At 37.0% G+C, this 18,134-nt stretch overlaps 1 protein-coding gene across 3 annotated transcripts in view; it reads left to right on the top strand.

Moving 5' to 3' along the window:
• The window catches only part of MYPN (myopalladin), a 74,419-nt gene that overhangs the window by 2,017 nt on the left and 54,268 nt on the right, over window positions 1-18,134 (top strand). For 2 of the 3 annotated variants that reach the window (XM_061448303.1, XM_061448289.1), the window contains exon 2: window positions 7,534-7,720. In XM_061448303.1, coding sequence (XP_061304287.1) covers window positions 7,686-7,720 — 35 coding nt within the window. In that variant the 5' untranslated portion in view covers window positions 7,534-7,685. Of the gene's footprint in view, window positions 1-7,533; window positions 7,721-12,633; window positions 12,773-18,134 lie in introns of those variants that run through there. The other variant, XM_061448295.1, reaches the window with a different exon arrangement.

The following is an 18,134-nucleotide window of genomic DNA, read 5'->3' as shown; positions in this document are numbered from 1 at the left end:
GAGAAAGCTATTGACTACTCATGTTCGCAGAGATCTCTTACGCCAATACTTACTAAGCTCCTATTTAGGAAAGAAAAATTGTCACAAACTTACAATCTTTTATTTCTGTTTACTTAGACTGCAGATACACTTGTTGATTTTTTAATATGAGTGATTTAGAGGCTCTTATTTCTCTCCAGAAAATCTTGGACAATGTTTTGGGGATAATGTTTCTTTGTTTATTTGGTCTACCAGCATGCAACAAACTGCTACGATTTAAAACTTCAAGCTTGCAGAAGGGAGGCCAAAGCAGCTATATATCATTTGGAAGCAGAAACAGTAGAGCAGCCACCTGTGCCAAACCTCCATTGCATTTAGCTGGCTTTTTTCTTCTTGGGTAGGGAGGGAGATAGCAGTGATTCATCGTCTATGTCTGATTGATGAAGGCTTTCTTGTCATTAATGCCAGCAAGCCACTAGAACACCACTAAATATGATCCCAATCAGAAATTATTTTTTGAGGGATACTGACTAGTCCCCACTTAACATATGTATATTTACTTTCATAAAAGGAGAATACAGGGCCATTTCCAGCTCCTCGGCAGGGTTTTAGAGCAGCATTATTACTCTTAAACATACATAGACATAAGTCTGGGACTAGTCCTAGGGCTTGGATCCCTGAGATTTGAGAGAGATTGTTCCCGAGACTGTCTCAGGGAAGGACATAGCATTTCTACAGGATCCAAATGAGACATAGGAGTTCCTGTTCATCCCATGACACAGTGGAGGCATCCAAAACCAGACAGATTACCAGCAGGAAAGTCATCTTGAAACTCCAGTTTCAACAGAAAGCACTTCCACAACAGTTTTTAGCCAGTACTGTGCCCAATGTGATAAAATTTTTGCAAACAGAAACAATTCAATACAATCATGTATGCTTGTGAGTTTGTAGCAAACTTGGCAAGGCTAACTGGCTCGTTAACAGACAGTATAAATATTACAAATTAAATTCCTTTGAGTATAAGGTTGTGGGTTGTTTTTTTTAATAAAATGAACAAAAATAATGCTTGTTTGGTGTTATGGCCAAGTGGTTGCTTGGTAAACAAACAGCATTAGGGTTAAAAATCACTTTTCCTGAGAGGCAAATGGCATGTGGTCTTCGTAATTTTTCTTGACCTATTATTCAAGTTTGAGCCTCTAAATAGCTCATTACCATTATGAATCTGTTTGTGTTATCTTCTGAGTTTATAATAACCATAAGCGTTAAAATAGTATGTTCATAACAATAATAATCCCCACTGGTTTCCCTGCAGAATTACAATAGACATGAACCTAGAAGCATTTTGTTTATAACCATTACAAATAGTCATAATTTCCAGTGAGTTATATCAGCAATGATCTCTTAAGAATAAAGTATTTGGGATTACAGTGTCTGCATATTTTCAAGTCAAATTTATGAAAATTGTTATTTTTTGGCTAAGATTTAGTTTAGACTACTTAATAGTAATACATAAAATCTTAATGTCTTCACTTTAAAAGTTCCTGCACCATCGGTTTTACAGCTAATTTATTTATTTTTTTACAGCTAATTTTGACTAAATACAATTTAAATTTACTTTTATTCTGAGGTGAGATTTTAAAGTTCAAGAGAAGAAAAGGCTGCGTGAAGACCTCATAGCAGCCTTCCAGTATCTGAAGGGGGCCTACAAGGATGCTGGAGAGGGACTCTTCACTAGTGACTGTAGTGACAGGACAAGGGGTAACTGGTTAAAACTTAAGCAGGGGAAGTTTAGATTGAATATAAGGAAGAAATTATTTACTGTAAGGGTGGTGAGGCACTGGAATGGGTTGCTCAGGGAGGTTGTGAACACTCCATCCCTGGTGGTGTTCAAGGCCAGGCTGGACAGAGCTTTGGCTGACATGGTTTAGTGTGAGGTGTCCCTGCCCATGGCAGGGGGATTGGAACTGGATGGTCTTAAGGTCCTTTCCAGCCCTAACTATTCTATGATTCTATGATTTTAATTACAAAAAAAAAAAAAATGTTTTCAGCTGTATTTCATAAAACTTGTAATATTTTTAAAAAATTGAGAAATTAAAGGTTCAAATACCATCTTTGTCTCTGCCATAATGTCTTTACACATACAGCACTTCATCACAGAATCACAGAATGGTTTGGGTTAGAAGTGACCTTAAAGCTCATCTAGTTCCAACCCCCTGCCATGGGCAGGGACACCTCCCACTAGATCAGGTTGCTCAAAGCCCCATTCAACCTGGAAACTAATAATATATTTGTTGTCACATATTTTCTGATATAAATATTTGGCTGCATGGAATCCTGCATCTCAGGATCTAGACCAGAGGGATCTTTACATCTCTGCAAAAGAACCAAAGATTTTCTCTTGCATCAGGTACATGGAGAACATGTATTTCAGGATTAGAAAGCATACAGTATGTAAATAATTTCTTTCCTAAGTTTTTCAAAACAGGACAGGAAACAGTACTGCTTGGAACACCTCAATAGTTTCCTATAATAATATTCCTAAATAGTTTCCTATAGTTTCCTATAATAATGTTCCTAAAAAATATTCCTCCTCGATAGTTTCAGTAATATGACAAAAAGGAGTCTATGGGAATGCACAGAAAGTAGCTGTATCTGCAAGGTGGAGACTGTTATTAGAGGCCTCATTCTTGGGAATCAAATCATTCATTGGTTCTTGGATTTTAAACTTTATAATCTTGACTATAGCTGGGAAAACTCTGGAAGTTCTTCCCACTGAGTTCTTTTTTTGGCCCTTCCTGGCCAAGAAGTCAAAGCCATCGTTTTCCCTGCTTCCGTGTCCTCTAGGTCAAACCCTCAGGTGGGTAACTTATTTCTCAATGCAACTAATGCCAATTTAAACTAGCTGAGTCTTTATGGGGTTTATATCACAGCTCAAAAATCCACAGCTGAGTATGTCAGGTATAAAAAAATACATGTTTATACTCCTTTCATGCAGTGCAGTCAGCAAACTGAAATGCATTTCACATAAACGCAATCCATCATAGCATGATAACAGCAGTTCTGGCACCCCTGCCTGCTCCAGTCCCCACTTACACTTCTCTATTCACTCAAACACCTTAAATCCTATTCAATAGCTCAAAGCACAACAAAACAAATCTGTTCTATATAGGAGAAATACTTTCCATATACAATACCCATAGGTTATAAACACTACAGTCAAGACTTTCTAAAAGTATGTGTTTTCAAAGTATGCCGATTTTCAAAAATCATGAGTAAAGATTTAGGTAACTGCTTCTAGTCACTCAAATGTCAAAATCTTGGGCAATATGAAATGATATGAACACCTCAAATGAAAATATACAACTGTATCCCTTAGTTTTTCAGCAAATATGTAAGATAATTTAAAGTATGTAGTTTTAATTATTTAATGAAAACACAGCCTTGGTCTTCATATCCTGTATTTAAATTTCAAAACTTGTATTTAAATTTCAAAACTTGTAAATATTTCTTTATAATGTAGATGGTTTCTGGATTTACTGTGTTGTCCTGATTTAACATTAACCTATACTTTAAGAGCATTATGTCTAAAATTTAGCTCTAATATCAAGTTTCCACAGCCTCACACCACCAATTAAGCATGCCAGATAGGTTTTGTTCTACTTTAAAAGGCCTTCACTAATCAGATTAAGTGAAAAATACTCATCATAATGTTTGCATATTCTTTCTAAGTGTCACAGCTTGGAGTCTTCTAATATTCTTTTTTTTTCTAAAGCACAAAGAAGTGAGACATTTAAAAAAACATTTTCAAAGGTATCCTAGGCAGAAAGAAAATTCCTTTTTATAACCTGTGTGATAGCACAAGGCATTACTGTATGTCACAGATGTAGCAGTTGGTCTAAACTTGGCTTGTAACATGCGTGGTTTATCAGATCAGAATATATTTTAAATCCTGCCTGATATATCTTTTGACTCCTTCCATTGAGCATATTAATATTTTGATTGTTTGGAAATAAGATGTTTCTGGAAACTGACAGCTGCATAAGCAGAACCACTGGCTTAAATATAGCCTAGGAAAGTAGTAAGAAACATTTTTGATTGCTACGTGATTTATTTGAAATAAATTAGAGAACTTACTTAGTTTCCAATTAGAAAAGCTGTATCCTCTCTCTTCCTCTCTTTGTTTCTCTGTGTTACAAGAAGTTTTACTTGTGAAAAAGTCACTGTTATAGTTAACAATTTGCATGGGTAGTCAGAATAGCCAGTATCTCCTGCTATTGTTGCTCTGAATTACTTTTCTGGATTGCTATCCTTACTTTGGTAACTGAATTAATGTTATCTGAGCGTCACTTGTTCTTTAGCTAGACAGACTGATTCTGGTGGTGTTTAATAACCTGGTACTATCAAATTACTTTAATTCTTCTCTCTGTTCCTTCTGAAAGTTTGCTTGTGTTTTGACAAAAAAATACCCAAACCCTTATCTTAAAATTGATTGTTGGTAAAGTTGTATCCTAAAAAAACACAAGTATTTTTTTTTAAGCTTCATCAGTATCTATACATTTTTTTTGCAGTGCATCTTCATATATATTTTTATAAACTATGTTATAGTTCAAATCAGTTTAAAATTACAATGAAAAAAGCAACATTTAAAGTGGGAAGGTGACTCAGTGGCCTGAGGGAAAGCGTTCCAGACAGATGAGGCAGCATAAGGGAAAGAGCCAGAATCATCAGGATGGGCTGGTAAGCTGATCCCAAGTGTACAGAATAAGGTGGCACATTAAAGTGCTGCTAAAACAGTAACTATTTCTCCAGTCACCTAATGATATTCAGAGTTTGGGAATAATATCTTAGTTATAATTTTGTTACTTAATGGCACTGTTTTAATACAAAGGAGGAAAATTTTAAAAGCTATAGAACTTCTGCAGGAGTTTTCTTCCCTTATGTGTACAATCAGAGAGCTGGTCAGAGTCAATGCTTTTTGAATGCTGTGCACAAATGGTCAAATAGCAGCTATAACTCATTCTTCTAGTTATAACCAGATAACATGATTCCCCAAACCCCACATGTCATTACTACATTTTGTTTGCACAAAAACTGCCATGCTTTGCTACTGCCACCATGTGTCGAGACGCTAGGTTCCATGTAAGTATGGGTATAATCTTTCTTCAGACTAACCATTTCTCAGTTCATCCTGTTGTCCCATTGTAATATACTATATATACATGGTTTTTCACCTGTCCATGGAGTTTCCTTCTGTTGTGTTTTAGCAAACTGTTATCAAACTATACTCTCCTGCTACCTAACCTATGCGTATCAAGCTCTTGTCTTTAGCTGGTTCCTCTAGTCACCTCACTGAACAATCATGTTGCTATCCTCCAGACTGTCCCAGGCCTACCTAGCTGAGGTGATCCATGATCACAAGTTCATAGATGAGCTGACTAACATGTACACTGCTGATAAACTACTGAAACTCTCATCTGAGTGTGCTTGGAAAGCAAGAGGTCTCAAGAAATTATTTTTAAAATGTAGACTACCCAAGAATGCCCTCCCCTTATTCTCACAACAATCCCGTAGGACATTCTAATTAGGGGTATATCTCATGAAGTATAATTTTGGCAACTAAGTTATTGAACATTTTGTCGTATTAAACATCTGACTAGAGTTGATATTCTCTACAGTTCTAGTTGTCAATAACAGGTGCAAAAGCCTCTGATGCTCAAAACACTAGCCATTCATTCTGGTTTTGGTTACTCTCGAATCCCAAAGGTCCTGATCTACACTACCATTAGGCTGAGGTGCCTCTGGCTCCTGCCAGCTGCCTGGCCCTTTGTGTTTAATTTGCTGTAGGCCTCAGGGCCTATAAAAAACCCCAAAGAAATACACTAGGAAGCCACTGTACCTAATTAGAAAAAAGATACTGAAGATAATATTTTATATAAACAGCATACATGTATAGTTCAGGCAAGAACCTCTTGAGTATATTTTCCTCATTACCATGCAACTCGCATTAACCAGGTTTCCACAAATAATAGCCAACCCTTATTCTTTTATGTTGAAAGCACTTACAGATGAACTCTCAGTGAAGTCTCTCATTTCTTTAAGGGGTTTGGAATTTCTTTGTAAGTAGCCTGGGTGAAATCATGCTCTCTATTCTAGATGTGCAATGCCATTTAAGTGATAAGAAGCAGGACTGCACTGTAAATCTCTGTTTGACAAATGTGTAATTGGAAGTAGAGACTGTGTGGTTACAAAATATGCTTCACTAGACTGACTCTTAATCCACTTTTAAAAATACAGTCCGTAATGTGGTGTTGTGTTAAGCTCAACCCCAAGTCAGAAACATTCATGTATATATGACCCTGTCCCTGGACAACAGTAAGCAGTTAGCAAAGGCAGACAAGATAAATGTCAGGTCTGCTTAATATCAACCATAGAAATAGCTAACATGAAGAAAAAAATGCACCCAAAAACAGAAACAAAAAACCCAACAACCTTAAAATTAAAGGAGAAAAAGTTCAAGTAATCAAAATATAAAGTATATAATATGGCTTTCACTTTAGTAATATTCCTGTTTTTCCTTTAGCTTTAGGTTACACTCTTTGCACCAGTCCCTCTGACAATCTGTTCAGTTGGTATTAATCATGGCTATAAACATATATTTTAGATGTTTTGGAGATGTTTGTTCTGAAGAAAGGTAAAGAAGCCAATTAAAATGGATAGATCTGTAGCTGCTAGGGTCTAATCCTGTTTTATCTGAAGAGGAATTTTGACAAGCAATGGAAGAGAGCAAAACTCAGAAAAGAATAGCAAAAGTACAAACACATTGTTTGGCTTAATGCCCTCTCTTACATATAATCTGAGGAAAACAAGTCCATCATTGTATCAGCTACAGCAAGATCTGGCAAACCTGTACCAGCACCAGAGTCGGTGCCAACTAGCATTGTCTTAATTGAAGACATGAAAAAACATAACAAAATTAGTCTTGTTTGCTAAGCCAGGTTCTTCTTAAAAACAAAAGAAGGAAAGACATGAAAGAAGAGGAAATAAAGGAAGACGGGGAAGGAGAGGGTCATAGTAGGAATGCAAATCTCACATAACACAGAGGGTTCCAAATTAGATGAAGACAGTAGAACTGCATTTTCAGATCCCTTTTTGTGGTCTGTTTTGGACTACTGAAATCCTATACTGTCAGTAGTCTCTGAAAATGCTAGGAGTAGTAACCCTGCTTGTAAATCTCACACTTTTCAATCATGCAGGTTTTTTGGCATCAATGTCAAATAAAGCTTCTTCCTGTTTCACTTGCCCAAAGCAAGTCATGAATAAAACAGCACATCCCCTTGATATTTTGTTCAGTAATCAAACCCAGTTTCTGGGTTATTAATTTTAATCCATTTTGATTTCTGATCTTGTGTTTCTATTGATTACAAGACATAGTCTCCACCAAGTCATTGGATTTTATAGTGCTGTATCTATTACATTTTATAGTATTACCTCATTAGTATTATATCAGTTTTTTCTGTATTTGATTTTTTTTTTTTAAATAATCTTATATAACAGGTTTCATCAAAATTCTGCTTCTTTGGGTAACTGCCAGTCGCTGTATATCAATACTTGCTGTGTGCTCTACAAATCATTGAAGTCTGCTAGCACTGACCCCAGAAAGAAGGCTGATGTGAGTCAACCCTGCACCCAGACATGGTGGGAACTTCATGGGGATCCTACTCAGCCATGTGAGCACTTCCAGGTAGAGCTCATGCACTTTATATTTGAACCATAAAGGGAAAATATCCACTTTAAAATCTGAATGCTAGCAAACTAAACAACCTAGATGCTTGTACGATGTTGTTTAGCTTAAAATAAATTTAAAAAATAATAAATAATCCCTTTACTAAAGGAAGAATGTAGGAGAACCTAATAAAACATTAACTATACAGGGAACAGTAAAATGGTTGTGAACAGACACTTTTTACTAAATTCTTTTGTATTACAGGCATCTTTGCAATTTGACCAAATTCTTTGAAAGGCTAATATACAAGATAGCACTTTACAATGGATAATATTGCACAAGAAAAATAAAAAATCGTAACTTAAAATAAGGAAACAGTGTCCTCCATGGTTTTTAGGCAGGGAATCCATCTTAAAGGATCTACACTTTTACAATTCAGTAAAATTTTGTTACGAAAGGGGGATTTTTACAGATCTGCTTTTACAGTCGCCACCCATAACATCAGTTCATGTTCTGGGGATTAGCTCTGTGTTTTATAGAAATCTTTACAACAATTTTCAGCTGTACCCTGTACAATTTCTACTGTAATAAAGCAAAATATTGGTATACTTTTACCTATTGATTCATTTTGAAAAGCAAACACGTAGAACATTGGATAAAACTGGATGAGGACAACACAAGAGACTGGCTCTGTGTGGACAACTGAAAGACTGCTTTCAATACTATGGTTATAACTAACTTGTTATATTATTAGAAAAGTCTGACTTCTCTCCCATTAATGTTAGTGACAGAACAATAACTTATGTCATTGGAAACAGCATCAGGCTCCATAAATTACTAGTAAATTTCATCCAAATAATTAAGGAGACTGAAAAATTTCGTAGTAACACTCAGGCAACCCTCACATGAACGCTACCCTGTTAAATGATGAAGCCTGTTTTGGACTGGGTGAAAAAGAAATAAGCACTGAAGGAATCTTTCAACTTTGTAATTTCTGCTGTCTACAGAAAAGAGCTACCATTTCTTTCACTCTTCTGATATGTCTCCACTTCTAAAATTAGAATCTGAATTACAATCACACAACACCTAGCAGGCTCATGCTAACAGATGCACTGCATAATTACATGAATAGAAAATATCCAACTCATATTATTATGTAATGGTTGGGGCTTTTGCCAATGTGATATATAGAATATATCAACTCCCTCTGGATCTGCCTTAGCACTCTTGCCTGTCCCTTGCAGGGGCAGACATGGCAATGTCAATCCATATTTGCCCATCAGCCAACACTTCTAGTATAGAATCATAACCTGTGACATGCACAACATTGCCTGTATCTTTAATCACACTGCAAACTCATTTTATTGGTTTAAAAATTAAGGCAAGAGATTGAGAGGTGTAAACCAGGAAATTCTTGCTCCTGTAGACACTGATGGCACTGACACCCCAGAAAAAACATACCAAGCACTGTTATGTTCTGAAATAATGCCACAACAAATGCAAGAGGACATCAGAATGAGCTTTCATTCCCAGAGACACTGCCATGTGAGGAAGTATCAGAAGTTACTCTTGCAGACAAAGATACCTTTCAGATCACAGATGCTTACCTGAAACATAGGACAGGCTGCAAGGACCAGCAGCAGTTCTGGTTATACAGGGGAGGGAACTCTCCATACCTGGCAGTGACTGATGAGCTCCTGAAGGAAGCATAATTGTGGTGCACTCTGTGACTTGTGCTTCTTAGGTCTCTTTGTGACTTCAATACCTCTCTCTGACTCTGCATGTTTCTTAACTGGTGTGTCCACTGTACACAATCAAATCATTGATAAATTTACATTTTCCATTCAGATCCAGTTATAATGGTTGAATGGGTTAGGAAGCATCACCTGAGCTGCAGTAACTTTACATACTTGCCCTTGAAGAGCAGAAACTCTCACTACTTGGATCTCCCAACAGGCACACAGAGAGGTGCTGTGTGTAAACTGACTGGAGCTGATCTGAAAGTGGCTTGGTCTAGTTCAGTTGAGCTTAATTAAAATCAGAGTCATTTTGCAAAACAGCTGTTAAAACATGTTGCCAGCAAGTTTTTATTTCTGGAACTGATGTCCTCTTTCCTGTGAGTTACACCGTTAATGCTCAGCTTAGTGCATTTTTTTTCTTTCTTGGACTGCCTGAGCCTTAATTGGCTCCCAGTCTTTCTAGTCCTGTCTCTGTCCTATCTCTGGAGGTCATGATATGTTGAAGTGGGCTTTTTAGTGCTCAGCAGTCAAAAGCCTTAATTTACTGTCCTCTAAAAGAGTAGACAGAGGGACAACAGTCTTTTCATGGACTTTATGCTGTTACTTGCAAGCTAGTGAATCTGGAATTCTCTGATGTTGCTCTATCGAGATGACAGCTCTGCAAGATGCAGCACATTTACTATGTATGCTCTAACTTCTTGCGGTTCCTGGAAGTTTTGTCTTTGTACCACTTGCTGTCACAATGGTCAGTCTGTTTGCCACAGTAAAGGCTCATAACTTTTATGGTTTCTCTATGCTGTACTTTCTGCATAACTCTCAGCTCATTTGTTGTACAGGTTATTCAATGGTTTTGCAATTCTAGCATCTTATATAAAACTCCTTCTTAAAGTGGAAAAGGTTTGCTTTTTTTTTAATCAGTTGAATAGTCACTTTGAATTGCTTAATTTTGCATATCATGCACGAACAACAGTTCATAGCTCAGCAAGACTCCATGCACATTTTATAATAACTGCATCTCAGCAAAAGTCCACATAGATTTACAGTTATTTTATCAGACATATCAGGCTTTATTTTCTGGCTTCAGACTTTGTAGCCTACAGATGCCATAATGTCCAAGCCAAAGCAGAGTGTGGTACAGTATCAACATGCAGTTCCTGTCAGCACTGTATGGCTCACATCTACTGTTACAGATATTATGAAGAATACATTAGATCTCTATTCTGGGTATAAAGTTACATTAGACATCAGCCATGCCATAAATGCCTAACTTGTCCCCAAAAGAAGGGCTGACTTCACTATACAACTTTTCTGTATAACTGAAGAAGCCATACGACAACCTAATGCTCACAAGCTATTTCAGCAATGATATTTGTGCTGGGTTTGGCTGGAACGGAGCTAATTTTTTTAATATTTGCTTGCTTGGGGCTATGTTTTGGATTTCTGCTGGAAACAGTGTTGATTATGCAAGGATGTTTTCTCTATTGCTGAGCAGTGCTTACATTGTAAAGGCCTTTTCTGCTCCTCAATCCAACCCATCAGTGAGAAGGCTGGTGGTGCACAAGATGTTGGGAGGGGACACAGCTGGGACAGCTGATCCCACCTGACCTGAAGATATTCTGTACCATACAGTGTCATGCTCAGCATATAAAGGTAGGGGAAGAAGAAGGAAGGTGGAGATGTTCAGTGTGATGGCATTTGTCTCCCCAGGTAACTGTTACGCATGATGGAGCCGATGGAGCCCTCTTTCCTTGGGGTGGCTAAGCATCTGCCTGTTGATGGGCAGTAGTGAATGAATTCCTTATTTTGCTCTGCCTGCATGTGCGGCTTTTGCTTTACTTATTAAACTGACTTTATCTCAACCCACAAGTTTTATCCTTGTGATTCTCTTCCCCCATCCCACTGCAGGGAGTGAGTAAATGGCTCTGTGGTGTTTTGTTGCCAGCTGGGACTAAACCCAATATTTTCCAAAAAGGGAGAGAAACCTCCAACACATGAGGAAATTTTTCATAAAAGAATTACCTTTACCTCTGATTTTTCATACTGTTATGCCTCATAAAACTTCTTTCTGAAGAGCTATATCCTACATGGGAACCACATTCCTAGCAAAGGTGCTCACCTGATAATATTTTGGGAGAACTGGGAGGAGGTCAAAAAGCCAGCTAATTACGTTATTAGCTGTGTAAAGGGCTATATATGGATTCCCCATAATAAATGCAAAACATCTAGTAATCTTTTAAAATCAGAATTGTGATGAGCATTTTTAATAAAATACCAGAAATCAAGCAGCATTTTTGGTAAGCTGAACTGCTTAGAATTACAGATTATTTTCTGTTGCTGGTGTACAGGATGAGGAGAAGAGAAACTCGAGTCTACATTTTCCAAGTGATGTGGTAGGTTTCAGTCACCCAAGGTTTTAATTAGTTTGCTCAGTTTAACAAAATTAAATTCTATATAGGAATAGGGTTTCTCTGTGTACTGCTCAAAGTATTCTGAAATTATTCTACCTAGGTTTATACCTCAGTTTTATTTACAGCTAAATTTCACTTGCCTCTTTAAATTACTTTTCCCCAACGGTTTATTTCTGTGCATTCAGTAACAAGTTCAGAAGCTGTATTTTTGTTTTTTTATTTTATTTTTTCTTTCTGAGGATTTGTAGTTACAGGCCATCCTTAAGGATTTCTGCATTGTTGCACTGTATTTATTAAATCAAACACTTCAAAGAAATCAGGAATATTTTGATATTAAATTACTTGCATTTGCTGAGGTTGCCTTTGGAGCCGCAAAACTTTTACGCTGCTGCCAGTGGATGGGTTTCCCTGTGACTGCACTCTTCAAGTTCTGACTGAAACATAAAGACAGTAGCAATAACTAATTTTACAAGGCTGAAGTCTAAACCGGCTGACAAGAGTAATGCAATGCCACTACAGTGCCTCTTGGATGAATCAGCAAAATCCACATAAGCATCTATAGGGGATGTTTCATGAGTGAGGAGAAGGCACTCGGTGCCCATAGGTGCTGTCAGAGCAGTGGATTCCCTGTCCAATGAGGTGGAATGCTCCGCGGGCACATGGTTTATGCTGCTCAAAATAACTTGGGACCTGCAAACTGACAAATGCTATTGCTCCGGTGGTGACAGGTTGTCCAGCTTCTTACAGCCATCCTTATTATAACGAAGGTTAACTTCCTTCACTGTATGGACTTGTAGCTGCTTGTGTTCCCGAGGACTCGAAGAATTCCCTTGCTTCCTTAATTTTAATCTCATACTTCTGGATAATTGTCATCGCTACTAACTGCCAGAGTTGGGCAGCAACATCTGGAGGAATTGAAAAAGGTAATCCCTCAACTTTAGATTGGTCTACATTTTGATTATGCAGTGCAGGTGCAAAGGGTTTGATAAGCATGTATATTTGAATGCTAATTATTGCTGTTAAGACATAGAGAAGAAATACTTTTTATACTGACTGGTTTAAATTATGCTGAGGCATATGGATTGCAGTGAAAGAGAAACAATATTCTGCAGCATTTAAAGGGCTTGAATAGCACTAGTGGGGTTCTCAAATCTCTTGGAGCCAGTCTGACTCCTCCAAAGAGTCAACAGAAGATTGTAATGACCGGAAAAGTTCCTTATATTCTTCTTCCTGCTTATTTTCCTTCCACGTTCTGAAACATTTGCATTCTGGTATGCAGCCTTAAAACAAGATGCCATAATTTGGATTTCCTTCTTAAGCAAAATCAAACCTAATTTAACATGACCCCATAGTTAAATACTTTCTATTTATTTATTTATTTTTTCGTGTAAAATGACCCCACTGGCTATATTTAGTGCTGGGAGATCTGTTCGCTGGATTAATGAACACAACAGCTGCAGAAACAGTCCTGCTAGAAGGGCATAGCTCTCACCCTTGAGCTCTCACTATCTCCCTTGCTCTCTTTCTCTCTCTCACAAAAGTATTTGACTGTCAGTAGCAAATGTTTGGCCCAATATATTGCAACATGAAGCAGTAATCAGAAGCCAGTCTTACGTTTTACGAAATAATATGTCAACAATTGACAAGAGAACAGAGTAGTTCTTGGGTTTACATCAAGAGTACATTATACAAATAATGCTAAAGACACTGATTACTTTTCAGTAGTTTTGGTTTGGTCATGAGGTTTACATTTGTGAAGAGTGGAAACAAAATCAGCAAAAGTTAATGGAACAATTTCACAAACTTCAACTCTGCTCTTCTCCCTCTCCAACACCTCCTGAAGGTTCCTAAGGTCAGGATATTTCTTTCTGTTTGTTTTTCTTTTTCCTTCAGAATTGGCTAACAAAATTAAACAGCAAAAGGAAGTGTGTTACTTCCTGTAGCTGAGCAGAATGATATTTATTTATCAGAAATTATATGCAGTCAATTCAGGAGTTAGGTTTTGTATCTGGCAGACTACCAAAGACAAAGGAGAACTGTGTGCTCTCTGTTGGTTTGCTATTCCTATGCATTCTTAAGAGGTTTTACAGTAGTTCTTGCTGTGGTACTGAAGGAACCTTTCTTATCAACAGCTGCTAGGAATTAGCAATCTAGGTATATTTGCACATAAATGTAACACTAAGATCTTTTGTTAAGTATTGTAACAGCAATTAGACAATGAAATGCAAACTGTAATGTAAATCACTGAGAAAAACAAAAACAACCCACAACAAAACCATAAACGAGTTTACTTTTTTGTTTCAAACTTCAGTGCTTTAGTACTTGTTTTCATAAACAGTAATATTCTATGAGGATGGGAAAATTAATTTTGCCTAATGCAATTCTCATCTAAACACTGTAGTTTGAAAATATGAATCAAATATGAAGGCTTTTGTGTTACACTGTTTTTAGGGAAGACTGATGAAAAGGCACAGAAAAGACAGAAGAGTGGACAAAAAGACACAAATACAGGAGAGGCTGAAAAAAGAAAGGCACAACTTGAAAAACCTTGGGGAGAGAAATGCAAGACAGATTTCTTTTGTGTCTAATTTAAGGCTTGAGTTCCCTTTTTCACTAGGAAAAAGTATTTGTATGAAAACTGAATCTCATTAAAAAAAAAAAAAAAAGCAGCCCATAGATTTGAAATTAACAGACAAAAAGATGTGCAAATGGCATGTTGTTTGCATACCCCTGCTTTTCAGGGCTTTTCTTTGTCCAGTTTGGGCTTCTTCAGTCTAGCTACATAAGCAGTTAGTTGTCCAGTCTTCAGATAAATGTGTATGATTGCCTTAACATTGGTGCCACTTCCATGAACAGGTAGAATAGAGACTTGCTCACCATTTTAAATTGTGCAGATTCTCATTACAGTACCTTATGCACTAATTTGTCAGTCTAGATTGAGCCCATGCAATACATAAATCACTTTTTAACACCGAGAAGTAACCTGTAGCTTCAGTCTCAAACTAAAACTTCACAGTAGTCCTCAACTGCTTGCATTTGTGGATTTCTTCACTGCTCACACATGCTGCTAGCAGGAATAATAGAAATGACCTAGTTTATATCATTTGCGTCACAGTCCATGAAAGGCTTGCAGAGTGCTGTCCCTGCGTTTGAACCAGGATAAATGAATATTATTGCCTGTTAGCTATATTTTCCATTGAGGACTTTTGCATTTCATTCAGTATGAAATGTGGACCTCTGCTGTATCTTTTGGGGCCTTTTATTAAACTCTTACTCATATGGGAAATCCTTGAAGGAAACTGGACTACATACATTATTTGAATCATTAAAACTTTTCCTAAATTACCAGCACTTGAAGTACTACAGTCAGAGCTTGTCCTGATGTCTGAGGCCTGGCCTTCACAGGAGAGGAGGATGGAGAAGCATCCCAGGCAGGCCTCTAAGACAGCCGTTGCCTGTTTTCTTTTTTGACCTTCTAATTTAAAAACAGCTTAAATTTATTTCCATTTCAGTTTGACTTCATATGGTTTTTCTTCAAGATATTGTTTACCTTGTAGTTCAAGGAGATTCACTGAGGAGGCAAAGAGAACTTGAGACTTGGGTAAGAGAAGGTCTCAGTTCTCATTTTGAGAACTACTAAGCGACAATATTCATTACAAAAAAGACATTTTGTGATCAGAGTAAAAAGAAAAAAGGTCTTTTCACTATAGGATAGTATGCAGGAAATTCTGAAAAAGTTCAAGAGCTTTGAATGTGCTTTTTCCTTGAAGAACAGTTGAATATTTCATGCTGCTTAGGGTGCCTACTACTGTAACACTCAGGCCACAGGCCAGGGCATAACTCCAATTGCACAGAGGCCACTTCCAGTGTCTTCTGCAGAATGACTTGGAGGAGAATATCCCATCCCATTTCTCAGATGATGAATTCTAACCTTTTTTTTTTTCCTTTTGTGGGCTGTGTGATTATGCTGTCAGCAGGAAAGGGAAGAGCCATGAGTGGCTACAGTGGTAGTGAAGAACACATTTCACCTTTTAACATTTCTAGCACCAGGAGGACAAAAATCCCTGTATGCTTGCAAAATAGGTGCTCCTAAGACTCCTTAAAGTTTCTTAAAGCAAAACAGGTACTTTGAGGCTATAACATTTGTACTCTTTGACTCGCATTCAAATGCCTGTGGGTGAAATGGAGAATCCCTCCAGACAAGAGGAAAAGAGCTGGGTTAGAGGAGACTAACATAACTACAAAATGAAGCCCAGGTAGATCATCTGCTACAGAAATCTAGATTCTTAAATATTCCAGCTTCAAATCACTTGCTTGTGGTTTGAGATTATCTACCTAATGCACATACAATATCCGCATGTTAAATTATATCTCAGTAAATTTAAATTATTTTCACTTTAGCATATGATCTTAAACTAAATATACATTACACATAACTATATATAGATAATTCTGTATTCCCTTCCTAATGAAAATCCAGATAGCCATTTCAGTTTCAGAGGAATTTAGAAGTGGTTTTACCAGTTAAGGCCCCAATTCACTCAACTCCAAAGGCATTAAGAATTTATTAAAAATAATTAAATTTTCCCAAAATTTTAAAATACTGGTTGTTCTATATTTACCTTTTTTCTCCTTCTTTCTTCCCTTTTCCTTCCCTTTCTTCCCTTCCTTTCTCTTTTTCCCCTTCTTTTCAGAAGGTAACTTACTTTTATAAGTAACACTTTTCAAGGTTTAAACTTCAAGTTTGTATAGGAAAACTTTGCATTTTATTTGAAAACTGCTTAAAAAAATTACCTGTGTGGCATTTACAAATAGAGGTGCTGTGAAGTGAGAGTTAGTAATTCTGTTCACAGCTGCAAGTAAACCCTGAGCAGTTTAAGTGAAGTTGCTCCAGCCTATATATCTAAGGGCAGAAGCTGGAGTGTCAGAGGTTTTACTCACAGAAGAGGGCCTGATTCTACTTATTTTTCCAAACAGAAGCAGTAGTAGCCATACATCAGTTATAACAGCAATCAAAAAATCCCCTTAACAGCAGTGATTTACACTAAAGCAAAGAGCAGCAGTATGTGAAGAAACTTAAAACAGCACCACCAATATTTTCACTATTTACAGAATTATGTAACAGTGAGCAAGAAACAGCTACCAGCCTCTTTTAGACTTACATTTAGTGAGAGTTTTAAGGTCTGGAATTTATAAAATGAACTAGAGATGAAAGAAAATGCAACATATACTTAGAATATTAAACAGGTTATATTGAAAAATATACATAAGGAAGTAGGATGTTTCCTAAACATGGACATAACATTTAGCCTACTTGTTCTTAGAAGGATTTTCTTTCGTAAGAAGTTGTTACACTCCTGGGCTTGGAAGCTCTCTATTTTCCATTATTTAATTACATTACTTGGAAATAGAAGTTTAGTTATCTGACTTTTTTGATTCATTACAAGGAATGGAATTCAAAACTACTAATGTGTCTAAGAAAGAAAAGTAAACCATCTTTTTGTGCATAACTTTCTAAACAAAATTATTAATAAATATCTGACTCATGCCACCAGACACACGTAAGACCACTAACCTTAGTCCTCTGCTCCAGCCTAACCTTTCCCATGTCTGGAGTCTCAAAGTCTTGTCTTGCAGCAGCTACAGCTTAGCAACAGGCAGTGACAGAAATGGTGACAATGGCAACTGCTAAATGAGAATCCCTGTGAGCATATAAGAATGTGATTGTGATCACTAGGTGTCTGCAAGACAGATCACTTATGTCATCCCTTAGCTGTTCATAGCTGTAATCACACAGCTGAAACATCTGTGTAACTGACTGTGTTCAACAGCATACTCATAAATGCAATTCACTCATAAAAGCAGTTCACCCTCTAATATTTGCTAAACTTTCAAGTTTCCAAACAGAGGTGCTGGGCACACAGGTCTGGAGCCTTGCTGTATAACAAGCACAAAGGTGCCACTATGCAGAGAAAGAAGCAGCTGTTTGTTGGTTGTTTTGGTACTGGGGTTTCATACAAAAGCAGTCTCAATTAAAGTAATGGTAGCGTGAAAATCTAGACAGGAACACATACTAAATTACTGACTTTTAACTACTAAATTTGACTAAATTATGTTTTTTTAACTACAACTGAAGGCCAAAGATACTCAAATGTCTTTTTGCATTAAATCAGCTATTTGCAGATAACCTCTTTATTATAATACAGAGAAGGGTGTTTAAAAAAAAACATCTTTGGGGAATCAAGCATTCAAAGCTGCCTCTGACCAAATGAAACAGAGGACCTG

Source organism: Pezoporus flaviventris, unplaced genomic scaffold, assembly GCF_033815535.1.
Source record: "Pezoporus flaviventris isolate CSIRO_AGI_PZ_B2104156 unplaced genomic scaffold, CSIRO_AGI_Pfla_v1 ptg000001l, whole genome shotgun sequence".
Classification (NCBI taxonomy): Eukaryota; Metazoa; Chordata; class Aves; order Psittaciformes; family Psittacidae; genus Pezoporus; species Pezoporus flaviventris.
The sequence above is the reverse complement of the archived record's forward strand: the minus strand, read 5'-3'. Positions and strand labels throughout refer to the sequence as shown.